This window comes from Heloderma suspectum, chromosome 2 (assembly GCF_057233095.1).
Source record: "Heloderma suspectum isolate Gila_16-S chromosome 2, 16-S_ref, whole genome shotgun sequence".
NCBI lineage: Eukaryota > Metazoa > Chordata > Lepidosauria > Squamata > Helodermatidae > Heloderma > Heloderma suspectum.
The window spans coordinates 392,744,228-392,762,970 of NC_139459.1; the positions used below are offsets into that span (position 1 = coordinate 392,744,228).

An 18,743-nucleotide genomic window follows, 5' to 3' on the forward strand; every position below is an offset into this window, starting at 1 on the left:
GTTCCACAGAGTGGGGGCCACCACAGAAAAGGCCCTCTCCCTCGTCCCCACCAGTCTAGCTGTCCTGGCTGATGGGACAGAAAGAAGGCCATCCGAGGCTGATCTTGTTAAGCAACCTGTCTGTCTATCAGTTGGAGTTGATACAGCGCTGTCGAGCTCACAGCAGACACTTGAGCCTCCATGGACACCTGGGAGTCCAAAATGACCCTCAGGCTGCCAACCTAGTCTTTCAAGGGTAGCCGTATCCCATTCAACACCAGGTCAACATCCCCCAGCCTCCTCTTGTCTCCCACCAAAAGTACCTCCATCTTGTCAGGGTTCAGCTTCAGCTTATTCCTCCCCATCCAGCCACTCACTGTCTCCAGACATTTGGATAGGGATTCTACGGCCAACCTTGGTGAAGATTTGAACGACAGGTAGAGCTGCATGTCATCTGCATACTAGGGATGTACGAAAGTCCCTTACCTTTGATGAAAGTTGATTCGCGGTGGGGGGAGGTGCTCCGTCCCTCCCCCCGAAATTCTGGCCGGGGGGGGAGGCGCCCCGTCCCTCCCTCCACGAATCTTGTCCTGCCGGGACTACAAATGGCGGTGGCCGTAGCCGCCGCCATTTGCGTCCCTGCAGTCAGCCATGATAGGCTACATAAATGTTTACGTAGCCTATCACAGCTGAGTTAAAAAAAAACCCCAAAACCCGCACGTACGCAAATGGCAGCGCCCATGGGTGCCGTCATTTGCGTACGCGCGGTTTGTTTGTGTTTTTTTTGACTCAGCCGTGATAGGCTACATAAACATTTACGTAGCCTATCACGGTATTTTTTTAAAATCTAGCCTTGATAGGCTACATAAAGGTTTACGTAGCCTATCACTTTTTTTTCAAAACTTGGAAATGGCGGTGGCAGCAGCCGGTCGGAAGACTGGCCACCGCCGCCGCCGAACCGCCGCCGAACCGCCGCCGAACCGCCGCTGGAGCCGCCACCGCCAGGGACATTTGCACAAGGTAAGTCCCGTCCGGGGGGGGGCTGGGGGGGCAGACCATTTCGCCACCGATTTCGGGGGGCCGAATGCGCTGGCATTCGGCCTCCCCAAGATTCGTGGCAAAATTCTCTGACATCCCTACCGCATACTGATGACACCGCACCCGAAACCTCCTAATAATAGCCCCCAGGGTCTTCACATAGATGTTAAATGGCATCGGAGAGAGGATGGAACCCTGTGGCACCCCACAAGTGAGCGGCCATAGGGCCGAAACCTCCTCTCCCAGTGCTACCCTCTGGTACCAGCTGGAGAGGAAGGACCAGAACCACCGCAATACAATGTCTCCAATGCCCAACCCCTCCAGGCGGTCCATGAGGATACCGTGGTCAACAGTATCAAAAGCCACTGAGAGGTCAAGGAGCCATGGTCTCCATGAAGTCCCGACGTGCTCCTATGAGGATGGCATCCGAATGTACACTGAAGTCCCCCAACACCAATAAGTTAGGGGACTGTACACGCACATCAGAGACCACCTCCAGCACCTCGGCCAGGGAGTCAGTCGTGCAGCGGCGTGGACAGTACACGAGCAGAATCCCCAGACTGCCCTTTGGGCCCAGCCTCCAGTACATGCACTCAGCAACCTTGGTCTCCCGGAGAGGGACTCTGGTGAAGACCAAGGACTCTCAGTAGATAACAGCCACTCCCCCTCCCCGATCTTCAGCCCCCGGCTGCTGTGCATATGAAAATCCAGCTGGACACATGGCCGCAAGAGTTGGAGCAGCAGCCTCGGCCAGCCAGGTCTCCATAATACATGCCAGGTCTGCACCCTCATCCAGGTTCATGTTATAGATGAGGGAGGTTTTCTGGGTAACAGACCTGGTATTGCAGAGCAGCAAACAAAGGGCAGAAGATGGGGTCACGCCTCCCCCAGCCATCCTTTGGCTCTGGACAGGCCCAGAGCATGGGACAAATACTACACATTTCTCCCTTGTTCCCCTTCCCTGGCATGGCCTACCCCTAGCACTCCACCAGTGCCTGCCACCCAGCCTCAGTATGTTCTGGCCCCCAACACTCCCCCCACTGCCTCCATCAGGTGGACACATGCCCCCTCGCTCCCGCCTATCAGGCAGGCTACCCACCCCTAAAAACACAACAGAATCACCCAGAAATTAAACAACAACAACAACTAAAAAATCCCCTTAAAAATAATGCCAGGCAGGAGTCCACAGGGAAGGCCTGGTGTTGGTGTTGGTGTTGGTGTTGGTGTTGGTGTTGGTGTTGGTGTTGGTGTTGGTGTTGGTGGCAGGCCCAGCAGCAGCAGGCATGCCTCTTCCCAATAGTGGCAGCTTCTACTGCAGGCCCTGGCTCTCTCAGGCCACCTCAGCCAGCCAGCTTATGTAGCCCCTCCAGGAAGGGGCAGGTGGAAGCAGCACAGCTGGCTCGGTACCTGGGGGCCTGGTCCTGCAGGGACTGGTGGTCTGCCAGGCAGGAGTCCGCAGGGAAGGCCTGGTGTTGGTGGTGGCTTCTCCTTCAGGCCCTGTTAACTTCTTTTTTCCCTTGTTGGGTTTACTGCCCCTGCAGGGATTTTTCTGAGTGAGGGCTTCTCTCGGGTCTTCTCCCAATTTTTCTCTTGCATTGCTAGAAGGGCTAGGAATTGTTTCTTTAGCTCCTGGTACCGTGGGCTCCCTAGTTATATCAGACCTTACTTGGCTCCCGGTTGGAGCTTCTAGGGGATCTAAAATAATATCTGAAATACCTCATAGGAGGAACTGCAGCATATTTGCAAATAGCATATTTTGTGTACCCATGACATCAAGGCAAACTGAGTCCAGGGAAGGTTTTAAAGGTGCCTGAGGGCTTAAATATTCCTCGTAAGCAGGACCAAAAGTAGTCCCTTCCTCCTGTGGCAGATCTGAGCCCGGGTCAGATTTTTCAAAACAATTCTCCTTCTGTAGTCCTAAGTTCAGGGAGAGGTATCGAGCCAGAGTCTGGTGATGGGGTTCTGAGCTCGGTGGCATATTTGTCTGTTCAGCTGTTGAAGGCTCCAGCAAATTAGGGATGTCGGATAATTTCTCTACGAATCTCCAGGAGGCTGAATGCCAACGCATTCAGCCCCCCGAAATTGGTGGGGAAATTCTCCGACACCCCCCCCGGGATGGTACTTACCTCGCGTGAATGTCCCTCTCGGCAGCGGGTCCCGGCGGCGCTGCGGCGGTGGCGGCTGTGGCGGCCGGTCTTCCGACCGGCTGCCGCGGCGGCCATTTCCCAGTAAAGTAAAAAAAAAAAAACATTAAAAATCAACAAACATTTTCCCAGTAAAGTAAAAAAACACACATTAAAAATCAACAAATTTTAAAAGTTTTTTTTTTTAAATCAAAGATACTTTTTCACCTGGAAGATATGGCTATATTCCTGGAATAAATACACTTTTTCACATTTCATGTGCCGATTTCAAGATTGCTGTACCCACACCTCCGGATAGCCTCCCCCAGAGCTTTCATGTAGACATTGAACAGCATGGGGGATAAATTAGAGCCCCATGGAACCCCATGGCACAATTGCTAAGGCACAGAGCAATATTCCCCCAGCACCACCTTCTGGAATTGGCCATCCAAGTAGGAGCAGAACCACTGCAGTGCAGTGCCTCCAACTCCCAACCCAGACAACCTATCCAGAAGGATACCATGATGAATGGTATTGAAAACCACCAAGAGGTCCAGGAGAATCAACGGGGTCACACATACCCTGTCCCTCTCCCGGCTGAGCTCATCCCACAGGTCAACCAAGGCAGTTCTGTTCCAAAACCAGGCCGGAAGCCCAACTGAAATGGATCTAGATAATCTGTTTCAGTCAAGAGTGCCTGGAGTTGTCAAGGGTCAAATGTCAAGGGTCGAAAAAAACCTGTGACAATATTGTCGTCAGCAACGACAACAGACTGGGAAAATGGAGCAGCAGATTTCAAAATGTGGTCTTGTGAGAAGAATTGGCAGCTGTGGCATGGCTGCTGGTGGTGAGCGTCCATTGCATGGGTGTTGCTAGGTGTCTAAGGACACGTTTATTCATCTATTTCTTTGCAACATGTGTATAATGCTCCACATCCAGACAATTCCGGAGCAGTGAAGAATACAAAGACAAATAGGGTAAAGGAATAAAACATCACCTTAAAATAATTATTATTTCTAAAATGACACAGAATTCTGGTAAATCCGTGTCTGGTCAGTCAAGGAATGCTTCCTGAAATAAAGACGTTTTCATGAGGAGTCGGAAACAGCATAATGTTGGTGCCTGCCTGGCCTCCAGAGGAGTGCCACAGGAAGGGGGCCACCACACTGAAGGCTCTTCTCCTGGTGGACTCCCCTTGGGCCAGAGGTCCATGTGGAACCACCAGGAGCTTGCTCTCTGATGACCTCAGTGACCAGGCAGGTTGGTAAGGGAGAAGGAGCTCTCTCAAGTATCCTGCTCCCAAGCTGCTTAGGGCTTTGTACACTAGTACCAAGACCTTAAACCTGGCCTGCTAGCAAACAGGCAGTCAGTGCAGCTCCCTCAGCAAAGGCGCTGCATACTGAAAGGGGGCAGCTCCCGACTCAGCCGAGCTGCTGCGTTCTGCAATAGCTGCAGCTTCCGGAGCAGCCTTAAGGGCAGCCCCACAGAGAGTGCGTATTGGAGTACTCCAGGTTTGAGGTTACTAACACCTGCACCACCATAGCCAAGTGATCCCTGTCCAGGAACACGGCACTTAGAGCCCTGATCCGCAACAGAAAACCTGTTCACTCAGAAGGAAATCCCAGCAGGTTCAATGGGGCTTGCTCACAAGTAAACATGCCAGTTTCCTCTTTTCAGACCCTTCTTTCCATCTGACATTTTGAGTTACATCTGAATGGCCAGAGAAAAGAAGACCCCACCTTTTCGAGGGACACAAGCTCAAGGCCTCTCTCTGCGTACTGCAGCACAGAACCAGGGGTTAGGGATGTCAGAGAATTTCGCCACGAATCTCGGGGAGGCCGAATGCCAGCGCATTCGGACCCCCGAAATCGGTGGCGAAATGGTGTGCCCCCCTGCCTCGCCCCCCAGGACAGGACTTACATTTGGAGAATCTTCCTCGTGGTGGCGGCGGCTCCGGCGGCGGTTCGGCAGCGGTTCGGCGGCAGCGGCTGCGGCGGCCGGTCTTCCGACCGGCTGCCGCCACCACCATTTCCAGTAAAAAAAAAAAAAAATGATAGGCTACGTAAAGATTTACGTAGCCTATCACGGCTAGATTTTTAAAAAATACCGTGACAGGCTACGTAAATGTTTACGTAGCCTATCACGGCTGATTTAAAAGAAAAAAGAAAAACACGTGTATGCATTCCTTATTTTGACACGTCTTAGTCTAAGTAAACATTTACGTAGACTAAGACGGTGAAAATAAGGGAAACGCAAATGGCACTGCATCTACGCTATTTGCATTCCCCTTATTTTTGCCGTCTTAGTCTATGTAAATGTTTACGTAGACTAAGGCGTATCAAAATAAGGAATGCATACACGTGTTTTTCTTTTTTCTTTTAAATCAGCAGTGATAGGCTACGTAAACATTTACGTAGCCTATCACAGCTGACTGCAGGGATGTAAACGGCGGCTGCTACAGCCACCACCATTTGCGGAGCCGGCCGGCCAGGATTCGGGGGGGGAGAGGGATGGAACGCCTCCCCCCCAAGCCAGAATTTTGGGGGGACGAACGGAGCGCCTCCCCCCCACTGCGAATCGATTTCATTAAAAGGTAAGTGACTTTCGTACATCCGTACCAGGGGGACAGACTGCTGTGATGACGGTGTGGAAATCGCTGTTTAGAGAGTTAAGCACCCCATGATCTTTCTGCCTGTGTGTACAATGGATTTCTAAGATAAAGTCCATGATTTCATAGTTCCTGTCGATATTATTTTCCGTATCAGCAAGGGGCGTGGGGAGGTGGGGAGGTGGGGGAGACCAAAAGATTGGAGCAACTTAACCCTCTTCCCCAAACTAAAGTCCTGAATGTAATTTCTTTCTGATTAGCTCTGTTTTCACTCCCTTTGAACCACATAGATTAAGGGTTGACCCCCACAACTCTTAGCAATCTTCCCACATCAGTATATACCATGAGAAATTTGAAGCCCAGAGGAAATTCAGTGCCTGCTGTGAGTTTCAAAGAATCCAGTACCATCCAGGAAGGGAGGTCCTTTGCGTCCCCCTTACTCTGGAACAAGGGAAATATATCCACTTGGACTTCTGTTTCTCTCCCTCCTTCAGGCATTTTCACTTGGTGACGGCACAGCTAATTGCATTGCCGATAAATCGGTTGTGCTCACTATATCGTCACGTAGCCTATCACGGGTGACTTAAAAAAAAAAAAAAGTGCATACGGCTAATGGCGGCCCCCATAGGAAGCCGCCATTCACGTTCCTTATTTGGTCGCTGCAGTCTACGTAAAGATTACGTAGACTACGGCGAAAATAAGGGCAACACTATTTGCGGGAAGCCTCCCCCCCGACCTGAATTTCGGCCAGGCGAGGCGGGAAGCCTCCCCCCCCCCGGCCTGAACTTCACAGGGAGAGCAGCGAAGGGCCTCCCCCCCACCGCGAAAAGCTGCAAGACCAGGTAAGTGACTTTTGTGCACCCCTATATGGGGCTTTCTATATTTTCAATGAAACGTCACCATCTACTGGCCAAATTATAGCACTACACCAGCATGACAGACTGGCCATATCCTATTGTTGGTTTGTTTTTTAAATTACAGCTTATCTCTGATCTTTTTGAAAGCAGATAAATGGGGGGAAACATGGGAGACATTTTGCGGAGGTTGACAAAGTAGTGTAAAGGACCCGTAAACCTCCAGGAGTGGACAATCCCGAGCGTGTGAATAAAGTGCTTGTGTAGAGATGCCCCTAGACACATAGCAGTTGCCTGTTGTTGGTTTTTGCCAATTACCATTGTAATTGAGATACATTCTTGAGTCCCTTCTTTCAGCTCCAGGATTTTGGGATGAGCAGTGTCAGCATCAGCATTCCTTCTCATACAAATTGTCAGGGTGGACAATGAGCCCATAGAATCCCAGAGTAGTTCTGATTCGGAGGAAGAGCAGTCGCTCCTGGGAGAGGAGCGCACCCTTCTTTCCCAGGGCCCGCGGCTGACGGAGATTCCTCCCACCAACATTCCTAGATTAGAAAGCAGTCCAGGGAGTGACCCAGCACAGATAGCAGACTTGGTGGATGCGTGGCACATATGCAGAGAGTGGCGCCAGATGGAGGGCGCGGAAAGGAGGCGTAGTGCCCGGTTGGCGCTCAAACAATGGCTGCGCCCAGAGGATCCAAGGAAAAAGGGGAGGGATTCTCCCTAGTCCTTAAATTCAGGGGTCTGCCAGTAATTGCCTTTCAAACGGGGACCAAGTGTTCCAACATAGGGCATAGGGATACTGCTGCTCAGATCTAGTTGCTACCTGTAGAGTTGTTAAGTTGTAAAAGAAGAATAAAGCTTTGAAAAGAATCCCTTTGTCTGTGTTTGGACTTGGCTACTGGATTAGACTGAGAGAGCCCTCCAAGGAGCCCTTGACAGTAAAATAGAAAAGAGATTTTATGAAGGACATGTTAAAAAAAAAAAAAAGTTGTGAGGTCTGAACCTCGTTACCTCACAGGAAATAAAATAAAGAGGAAATAAAATGAAGGAGAAAGGAATTGAAACCTAGGAAAGTTAGTTTATTCATATCTCCAGCAAAGGAGATTGTTACCTTGTCGTGGTGCTGGAGCTTGAGCACCTCTATGATGTCATGAGCTAAACCGTGAAGGGAGACCCAAGATGGGAAGGTCATGGCAGAGAGGTCAGACTAAATACGATCCCTGGGGAAGGAAACAGCAACCCACCCCAGTATTCTTGCCATGAAAACTAAATAGATCAGTACCACCAGAGATATGTCAGTATACCATCGGACGATGGGACTCCCAGGTCAGAAGATGGTCAAAATGCTACTGGGAAGGAACAGAGGATAAGTTCAACTAGCCCCCGATGTGATGACGCAGCTAGCTCAAAGCCGAAAGGACGGCGAGCAGCCGATGGTGCTGGTGGTGAACGACGAATCCAATGTTCTAAAGATCAACACACCATAGGAACCTGGAATGTAAGATCTATGAGCCAGGGCAAATTGGATGTGGTTATTGGGGAGATGTCAAGATTAAAGATAGACATTTTGGGTGTCAGTGAACTGAAATGGACTGGAATGGGCCACTTCACATCAAATGACCACCAGATCTACTACTGTGGACAAGAGGACCACAGAAGAAATGGAGTAGCCTTCATAATGAATAATAAAGTGGCTAAAGCAGTGCTTGGATGCAATCCAAAAAATGACAGAATGATCTCAGTTCGAATTCAGGGTAAGCCATTTAACATCACAGTGATCCAAATATATGCCCCAACCACAGATGCTGAAGAAGCAGAAGTAGATCAGTTCTATGACGATCTGCAGCACCTACTGGATAGTGCACCAAACAAAGATGTTATTTTCATTACAGGAGACTGGAATGCTGTGGTGCGTAGTCAAACGACACCTGGAATGACAGGCAAGCATGGTCTGGGAGAACAAAATGAAGCAGGACATAGGCTGATAGAATTTTGCCAAGACAACTCACTGTGCATAACATACACTCTCTTCCAACAACCTAAGAGACGACTTTATACATGGACTTCACCAGATGGTTGACTAGGGATGTACGGAAATCACTTAACTGTTTGCAGATTATGCTGATGGTGTGTGGGGGGAGGCATTCCATCCCTCCCCCCAGAATACTGAATGGGGGGGAGGCACTCCGTGCCTCACCCCCCTGGAGTCCTCCTTGGCCGGCTGTGCTCTGGTGCAGCTCCGTGGAGCAGCCAGCCAGGCCCAGCCAGGCCAGAGCCCTCCGCAGCTGGATTTCCGGCTGCGGAGGGCTCTGGGGGGGGGGAGGAACACACGTATGCAAATGGCAGTGCCTACGGCCGCCACCACTTGCGTTCCTTCTTTTTGACGTCTTAATCTACATAAATATTTACGTAGACTAAGATGGCGAAAATAAGGGGAACGCAAATAGCGTAGTGGATGCTATTTGCGTTCCCCTTATTTTTGCCATCTTAGTCTACGTAATTATTTACATAGACTAAGATGGCCCAAAATAAGGAACGCAAATGGCGGCGGCTGTAGCTGCCGCCATTTGTGTACGCCTTTTTTTTTTTTTACCCAGTCATTTTAGTGTAAAAAGTGGGTGTAAAAAAAACACACACACCAGCAAATGGCGGCGGCGGCAGCCAGTCAGAAGACTGGCCACGCCACCGCAGCCGCCGCAGCCGCCGCAGCTGCCGCAGCCGCCGCAGCCGCTGCTGCCCGGAAGATCCGCCCCAGGTAAGTCTCGTCCCGGGGGGATCCGCGGGGGTGGTGGTGGGGTGGTAGGCCATTCCGCCACAGATTTCGGGAAGCCAAATGCACTGGCATTCGGCCTCCCCAAGATCTGTGGCGGAATTCTCTGCCATCCCTACGGTCGACACTGAAATCAGATTGACTACATCCTTTGTAGCCAAAGGTGGCAGACATCTATGCAGTCGGTAAAAACAAGACCTGGAGCTGATTGTAGTTCAGATCACGAACTCCTAATTGCACAATTTAGAATCAGACTAAAGAGAATAGGGAAGACCCACCGATCAGTTCGATATGAGCTCACGAATATTCCTCATGAATATGCAGTGGAGGTGAAGAATAGATTGAAGGGACTAGATTTAGTAGATAGGGTCCCAGAACAACTATGGACAGACGTTCGCAACATTGTTCAGGAGGCAGCAACAAAAAACATCCCAAAGAAAAAGAAAACCAAGAAGGCAAGATGGCTGTCTGCTGAGACACTGGAAGCAGCCCAAGGAAGAATGAAAGCAAAAGGCAACAGTGATAGGGGGAGAGATGCCCAATTAAATGTAAAATCCAGAGGTTAGCCAGAAGAGATCAGGAATTATTTTTAAACAAGCAATGTGCAGAAGCAGAAGAAGATAATAGAATAGGAAGGACAGGAGACCCCTTCCAGAAAATTAGAAACATCAGAGGTAAATTCCAGGCAAAAATGGGTATGATCAAAAACAAAGATGGCAAGGACTGAACAGAAGCAGAAGAGATCAAGAAAAGGTGGCAAGAATATACGGAAACCTGTATAGGAAGGATAATAATATGGGGTATAGATATGATGGTGTGGTCAGTGAGCAACAGGCAGACATCCTGAAGAGTGAGGTTGAATGGGCCTTAAGAAGAATTGCTAATAACAAGGCAGCAGGAGATGACGGTATCCCAGCTGAACTGTTTAAAATCTTGCAAGATGATGCTGTCAAGGTGATGCTTGCCATATGCCAGCAAATTTGGAAAACACAAGAATGGCCAACAGATTGGAAAAAAATCAACTTATATCCCCATAACAAAAAAGGGACGCACTAAAGAATGTTCAGACTATTGAACAGTGGCACTTATTTCACATGCCAGTAAAGTAATGCTCAAGATCTTGCAAGGCAGACTCCAGCAATTCATGGAATGAGAATTGCCAGGTGTACAAGCTGGGTTTAGAAAAGGCAGAGGAACTAGAGACCAAATTGTAGGGATGGGGGAGAATTTCTCCCCCAAACTTCGGGGGGCCGAGTGCCAATGCATTCGGCCCCCCGAAATAGGTGGGGAAATTCTCCGCCGCCCCCCCCGGCCGCCCCGGGATGGGACTTACCGTAGCCGAATGTCCCTCTCGGCGGCGGGTCCCGGCGGCGGTTCGGCGGCGGTTCGTGGGGGGCGGGGGTGGCGGCCGGTCTCCCGACCGGCTGCCGCCACCGCCACCATTGCAAAAAAAAAAGTAAAGTAAACAAAAAACAAAAAACACCCCCGTGATAGGTTACATAATGATTAACGTAGCCTATCATGGCTAGATTTCCAAAGTCAGCCATGATAGGCTACGTAAATCATCACGTAGCCTATCACGGGTGACTTTGGGGGAAAAAAAAGCGCGTATGCAAATGGCGGCGGCCCATGGGCGCTGCCATTTGCATTCCTTATTTTGGCACGTCTAGTCTACGTAAAGATTTATATGGACTACGGCGAAAATAAGGGAACGCTATTTGTGTTGCCCTTATTTTCGCCGTAGTCTACGTAAATCTTTACGTAGACTAGATGTGTCAAAATAAGGAACGCAAATGGTGGCGCCAGTGGGCCGCCACCATTTCCGTACGCATTTTTTTTTTCTTCAAAGTCACCCGTGATAGGCTACGTGACGATTTACGTAGCCTATCATGTCTGACTTTGGAAATCTAGCCGTGATAGGCTACGTTATTCGTTACGTAGCCTATCATGGGTGTGTGTGTTGTTGTTTTTTTACTTTTTTTTCACGGCCGGGTAGACGGGGCGCTTCTACTCAGCCTGAATTTCACCGGCGAGGGATGGGGCGCCTCCCCCCCGGCCTGAATTTTGGCTGGGCGAGGCGGGGCACCTCCCCCCCTTGCCTGAATTTCGGGGGGAGAACCGAAGCGCCTCCCCCCCACCGCGAAGCAAGCTTCGAGAACAGGTAAGGGTCTTTCGTCCATCACTACCACATTGCCAATATCCGCTGGATAATGGAGAAAGCCAAGGAGTTTCAGAAAAACATCTATTTCTGTTTTATTGTCTATTCTAAAGCCTTTGACTGTGTGGATCATAACAAATTGTGGCAAGTTCTTGGTGGGATGGGGATACCAAGTCATCTTGTCTGCCTCCTGAGGAATCTGTATAACGACCAAATAGCGACGGTAAGAACAGACCAACGGAACAACGGACTGGTTTAAGATTGGGGAAGGAGTATGGCAGGGTTGTATAATCTCACCCTACCTAGTCAAGCTGTATGCAGAACACATCATGCAACGTGCTGGGCTTGATGAATCAAAGGCTGGAGTTAAAATCGCTGGAAGAAACATTAACAATCTCCGATATGCAGATGATACCACTTCGATGGCTGAAAGCGAGGAGGAGCTGAGGAACCTTATGACGAAGGAAAAAGAAGAAAGTGCAAAAGCTGGGTTGCAGTTAAACCTCAAAAAAACCAAGATTATGGCAACCAGCTTGATTGAGAACTGGCAAATCGAGGGAGAAAATGTGGAGGCAGTGACAGACTTTGTCTTTCTAGGCACAAAGATGACTGCAGATGCTGACTGCAGCCAGGAAATCAGAAGACGTTGACTTCTTGGGAGGACAGTAATGACAAATCTTGATAAAATAGTGAAGAGCAGAGACATCACACTGACAACAAAGGTCCGCATAGTTAAAGCAATGGTATTCCCCGTCGTAACCTATGGCTGCGAGAGCTGGACCATAAGGAAGGCTAAGCAAAGGAAGATAGATGATTTTGAACTGTGGTCCTGTAGGAAAATTCTGAGAGTGTCTTGGACTGCAAGAAGGTCAAATCAGTCCATCCTCCAGGAAATAAAGCCAGACTGCTCACTTGAGGGAATGATAATAAAGGCAAAACTGAAGTACTTGGCCACATCATGAGAAGACAGGATGCCCTGGAGAAGATGCTGATGCTAGGGAAAGTGGAAGGCCAAAGGAAGAGGGGCCGACCAAGGGCAAGATGGATGGATGATATTCTGGAGGTGACAACTTGACCTTGGGGAGCTGGGGGTGGTGACGGCCGAAAGGAAGCTCTGGAGTGTGCTGGTCCATGAAGTCATTAAGAGTCGGAAGTGACTGACTGAATAAACAACAACAACAATCCACAAACAAGAAAATCCAGCCCAGGACCCAATCCATGTGGAAATCGAATGAAAAGCACTTTCTGGTTATATCCAGATTTTGGTCCCTCAGTGGCAGATGAAGCAAGAAAAGTGGAGCATATGCTACCTAAAAACCTGCTTTCCTGGTTCATGCTCCCCTGCTCATAGAAGTTTAATGGAAGGGCTGAATTACACCCCTGTAGTTTCCCCCACACCTCTCTCCTCTCACCCACCATTGGGATATTGTGAATGCTTGAAGCAGTGCTACTGTACTATTCTGAATGGGAAATACAGGATACAAACTGTGAATAGGGAAGCAGCTACTCCACTACTGTGAATACTGGAAACAGCGCAACTGCCATATTGGGAATGGGAAAAAGAGTCTAGATATTGTGAATGGGAAAGCAGCCCTATTGCAAATGGGGGAAAAGAGGGAATGAGGGCGAAGTGGGTGGTCCCACTCCTTGACCAGACCACACCAGCAGAGATAGCAAGAGTTGCCCTGCCTGAGAGGACTCCTGGGAAGATGGGCCCTCCCTCAAGTGATGGTGGGGTAACCTATGGAATGGGACTCAGCAGAGACAGACTTGGGAATGCGGAGAGTCCAACTACAACAAAGAGGGCTGGATCCCTCTCGGGGCACCAGGGAGCAGCCACTGGATGGGGCATTCCTCTGATGCCACCATAGCAGGCAAAACTGTACACTTCCACCAGGAACCTCCAAACTGGATTTACCTCAGAACTGGGCAACAGTGATACCTCACTCACTACTATATTAGAGTCTGGATTCAGGAAAATGATTTCAGAGTTGGACAATGGGCTGCTATTTGCTGTGGAAGTGCAGGACAAATAAAGAGGAATACCTGCCATGGCTGTAAGGTTTCAAGTTCCAGCCGGTCTCCTCCACCCACCGTCAACATCCACTTGGATCGTGATGAATATGCAGCATCTGAGGCATGGGCCACAGCTTGGACACTGTTGTATGTACTGTAGCCATCTTGAGACAGGGCTCTCTCAGTCTCCCCCTGGGGAAGCTTGTCCGGTTTCTCTCTCTGTGTGCATCTTGTCCAGCCTTTTACAGACAAAGTATGCTTTGAATAGAAACAATGAAAGGCTTTATCCCAAAACTCTTCAAGAGCAGAGGAAGATGGCTCATAGTAGTCATATTTCATCCTTTTTTTGGTCTTCATTACAAAGGACAAAGAGCCGTGGAAATATAGAAAGATCTTAGGGTCATACACCAAGTTCATGGTACTGTCCTGAGAAGCTGTTGTGATCCAGACTTTCGTCCCAATTTCATGTGGAACAACGAATGGAACAGGTGCAGAGAAAGTGTCTTGGTAGTAAAGAAATACAGTGACTTGTGTACTCCAGACAGAGGATACTTCCTGATGGAACATTTCCAATGGAGGAATTGGAGGTATTCTTCTTGAGAAGGCGACGCAAATCCCACTGCAGAGCAACAGGGGTGTCAAAGCACTCAGGAACCTCTCTCCATTGTCATTGTCTGGAGCAAAGAGACCAATCCACATCCATCCAAAATACAGGAGCAGTTGGACGACCCCCGGGTACTGGGCTTCTTCCTTTGGAGCCATCCGGTAGACAAAGGGGAACTGAGTTTTGTCATTAAGAACAAGAGCAGAAAAGCCAAAGCTGATCTAGTGAGGAAAGGAAGAGACCACTGTTCTCTTTCATTTTCAGCTTAACATTCAGATACTGATTAACCTGAAATTATTAATATCTAACCAAGAGTCCATCATTACGATGGGTCTGTGTTGTATATTGTGGAAAGGAGAGGTGCCAAAAGATCTCATGGACCATTTGCTGTGCAGCTACTCTTTGGATGATTTGCTCAAAGAGGTACCTTTTAATTTTTGAGAGCCACTCAGAGAGCTTCGGCTATTGGGCAATATAGAAATAAATAAATAAATAAATAAGTTGCAACCCCTGTGGGATCCTGACCCCAGACACTTAAAAAAAATCAGCTTCTGAAAGGCAGCTTCCTTTCCCCCACACAAGCTAATGATAACCTTTCCCCTGATCAAAAGAGTACTCCTGATGATTGTACAAGATGTGGGTTAATCTTTCTCCCTGTGATTCCCACGATCACAGGCTAGGCCCTGTCCTATTTGACAACCCATGCCTAGGTAAAGGGCAGGTTCGGGTAGCTTTGTTATTTCATTCATTTTTACCTTGAAGTATTGTTCCCAAAGACTGTTCAGTTTTGTTGTGCATTGTTCCCTTTCCCTTTTGTAAATAAACTACCACCTGTCACAATGGAATGCATGTGCTTCATTCCAGTTAAGCCTTGGTACTCGGTCCAGAGCTGGTTGGTGGCAGCCTCTTTTGATGGGTGGGTGTTCAGCACAAGCAACCTGCCTACACTGCTGGGAGGTAGAGCAACGCCCTCCCTCCCTGCCCTCAAGTACTTTGGCAGGCCCACCCTGTCACCACCAGCAGAGACCAGGATGGTCCCAGCTCTTCTTCCTGGAGGTTGTTAACCTACTTGCTCCTGACATACCTGTGGGATCTTGTAGATACCCGACATGGTTGAAATCTGGATGGAGGTGTCAGATTCAGCCCCTTCCAGAATGGCCAGCAGGTTATTCCGTCCTCCGCAGCTGTAGTTTGGAACGTTGGTTGCTCCACCAGCAAGCAGGTCCAGCATGGCATCAGAGGTCATTCTCCCATGGAAATGGGTCTCATAGATGTTGTAGCCCAGGGTGATGTTGGGCAAGAGCCTGGGATTCTGATTGACCTCATGAATGGCAAACAGGAAGGACAGGATGTGCCAGTATCTGACAGTTGATACACTGCAGATGATGAGGATGATGATGGCGATGAGATGTGTCACACTGTCATGCTCCATTCAATGAAATTACAGTATCATGTTCTTTGCACTATACATCTAAGGGCCTTCTCAGGCAATATATCTCTCAGAAGAGCTGCTCCTCATTATATATGAAAACAGAAAGGAACGAGGAGGAATAAATGGCATTGGAGTGATGTAAACAGTTGGATCCTCCAAGGATCTGTATTGGAGCCAGCTTGGGATCCAAGCTGGCCCCAAGGTGGTGAATGACCAAGCAATACATCTTGGCATTGTGGTGGACAGCTCAATGGAAACGCTGACTCAGTGTGCAGCTGCTGTGAAAGAGGGAAGCTCCATGTTGGGCATTATAAAACTGCCAGTATAATCCAGCCCTTCTACAAATCTGTGGTGTAACTTCACATCACATGGAATATTGTGTGCAGTTCTGGTCACCACATCTCAAAAGGGATATTGTAGAGCGAGGAACGTTCCATAGCAGGGCAACGTGAATTCTCAAGGGGCTGCAGCAACTCCCTTATGAGGAAAGGCTCACATGTCTGGGGCTGTCTCGCTGAGAAAAATGCAAATACAACATGATAGAGGTGTATAAAATTATACATGGTGTGGAAACCCTAGATCCCAGGATCATCGCATTAAGCTGATTGGGGGGAGATGAAGGACAGCCAAAAGAAAGTTGCTCTTCACACAGCACATAGGTAAACTATGGTATTTGCTAGCACATCTTGGCTTTAAAGGGGGATTAGACAAATCCATGGAGGACAAGGGTATCAGTGGCTACATCTTGTGGGCTTTCTTCACACAGAGCTTTTATCTTGCAATTGAGATTGCTCCTTCACAGAAGTATGTGGGCTCTTGACATGACGTCATGACAGTCCAGGGCGTCTCCTTCACTAAATGCCCTTCGTCCCATTTTTAAATACATCACAGATAATGAGCTATCAAATTACTCCGTTGTGTTCCACTTGAGTTCCCTCTGTGGAAAGAGGAAAAGCAGCAAGAAGAGATCAATGAAAGATAGTGGAAGACTCAGATATGGGGAGAAGGAGGGTGATGGCAGTGGGGAAAGAAGCACGTCAAAAAGGGAGTCGTTGCGATCCTGCATTTAAAACAGAAGCAGGAAGCTCCGTTTTAAATGCTGGATTTTAGGCTGGTGTAGAGACGCACATGGTGGCTATAAGTTACCTCCGTATCAGAGGCAGGATGCCTCTGAAAGCCAGCTGCTGGGGCACACGAGTGGGAGGGTGCTGCTGCACTCATGCCCTGCGTGTGGGCTTTGCAGGGGGAGATACATGGTTGTCCACTGTGTGAACAGATTGCTTGACTAGCTGGGCCTTTGGTCTGAGCCAGCATGGCAATTCTTCTGTTCAGGTGCTCTAATGATTATCTGTTTCTCTTATGGGGTGGGAGAGCAAAATCTTGTTACAAGGTGGATATCCATTTACCATGAAAAAACCCCATCGATGTGGAGATGCCCCATTGCATGAGCGGGGAAGTCCGCAGCCGTGAAAGAACAATAGATACAGTAGATACATTAGGAAAGCTGGGCCCAAGTCAAAAGGTAGCCAGCATGGTTAATGAGCAGTGCTAAGGGAGCTCTTAGAGACAAGACCTCGGTTGTGCCCTAGCAGTTCCAGGGCATGAGCAGACTGTCAAATCTGACAGCCAGACAAAAACCCAAAGGGCCCTAGGGAAAAACAGCCACAAGGCACTTCTGGAAGGGGATACCATGGGTCATCCCATGAAGCTGATAGGTGGGAGATTCAGGACAGATAAAAGCAAGAACTACTTCACACACCACATAGTTAAACTAGGGATTTCTCTATCACAGGACGTGGTGATGGCCACCAATTTGGATGGCTTTAAAAGGGGGGTAGACAAATAGATGGAGGAACAGGCTACCCATGGTCCAGATGACTATGTATCTGCTACCTGCAATTTCAGGAGCAGTGTGCCTATGTACACCAGTTGCTGGGGAACATGGGTGGGAGCGCAGGGGGGTGATGGATCTGGTTTTGGTAGGGCAGAGATTCCATTCCGGATTTTAGTTACAACCAGCCAGAAGTCTAAAGGAGCTATCCAAGGTGCTGCTCCCATTTGGGGGATAGGATTCAGGGCCTTGGACAGCTCCTTTTGATTTTTGGGTGGTTGTAAACAAAACCCAAATTGGAACGGCTACCCCTCCAAAATCAGATCCACCAGCCTCTTCTAGGTGGAAAGGTGCTGTTGCACTCATGTCCTGCTTGTGGGTTTTCCATCATCAGCTGGTCGGCCACTGTGTGAACAGAATAGAGGACTATTGCTTATTTATTTATTATATATTTATGTCATTTCTATAGTGTGCAATAGCCAATGGTCTCTGGGTGGTTCTCAAAAACTTAAACCCAAAAACACAGGATAAAACAATACAAATATAAAACTATTAAAAGCACAATCTAACAGTACAACCAGAATAAATCCTAGCAGCAATGCAGAGATTTAAAATACATTTTTAATCCGACCCTTGGTCTGCCCCAGCATGGCTCTTCCTATGTTCATATGTGAGGGGGCTCCATTTTATCCTTTGCCTCAGGCAGCAATATTCTTGGACCAGCCCTCTTAATTCTCATTAATTCTCATTCTTCATTCACCTGGGAATCAGGCTTCCGGCACTGAGCAGGGGGTTGGACTCGATGGTCTTGTAGGCCCCTTCCAACCCTATGATTCTATGATTCTATGCATTTTGTTCGGCTTCTGACAGAGTGGCTGCAACTCCAATACACTTAAGTACATTGGCTCCCTGATGATAAGCAGTCACGCTGCAGTGGCTTAGTGGTTAAGATGCTGAACTGCAGACCGGAAGGTCGGCAGGACAGCAGTTCGAGACCCGAGTGCTGCGTGACGGAGTGAGCTCCCGTCTTCAGTCCCGGCTTCTGCCAACCTAGCAGTTCGAAAGCAAGAAATTGCAAGTAGATAAATAGGTACTGCTTCAGCGGGAAAGGTAACAGCGTTCCGTGCACCTCGGTGTTCAGTCATGCCGGCCACATGACCACGGAAGCGTCTTGGGTCAGCGCTGGCTCTACGGCTTAGAAATGGAGATGAGCACCACACCCTACAGTCGGTTGGGGACACCTTTACCTTTTTACCAGGAAGTATGGGTGGTCTCCAGGAAACAGGAGCAATCAGAATGCAGGTAGGGAAACATTAAACCTTATGAA

The 18,743-nt window shown here is 48.8% G+C and overlaps 1 protein-coding gene across 1 annotated transcript in view; it reads right to left on the reverse strand.

Moving 5' to 3' along the window:
* Nucleotides 1-18,743, reverse strand: part of LOC146356453 (vomeronasal type-2 receptor 26-like) — a 47,820-nt gene that overhangs the window by 28,850 nt on the left and 227 nt on the right. The window contains exon 2 of the mRNA XM_084830121.1: nucleotides 14,170-14,374. Within this exon, the coding sequence (XP_084686247.1) occupies nucleotides 14,170-14,374 (205 nt within the window). The remainder of the gene's footprint in view (nucleotides 1-14,169; nucleotides 14,375-18,743) is intronic.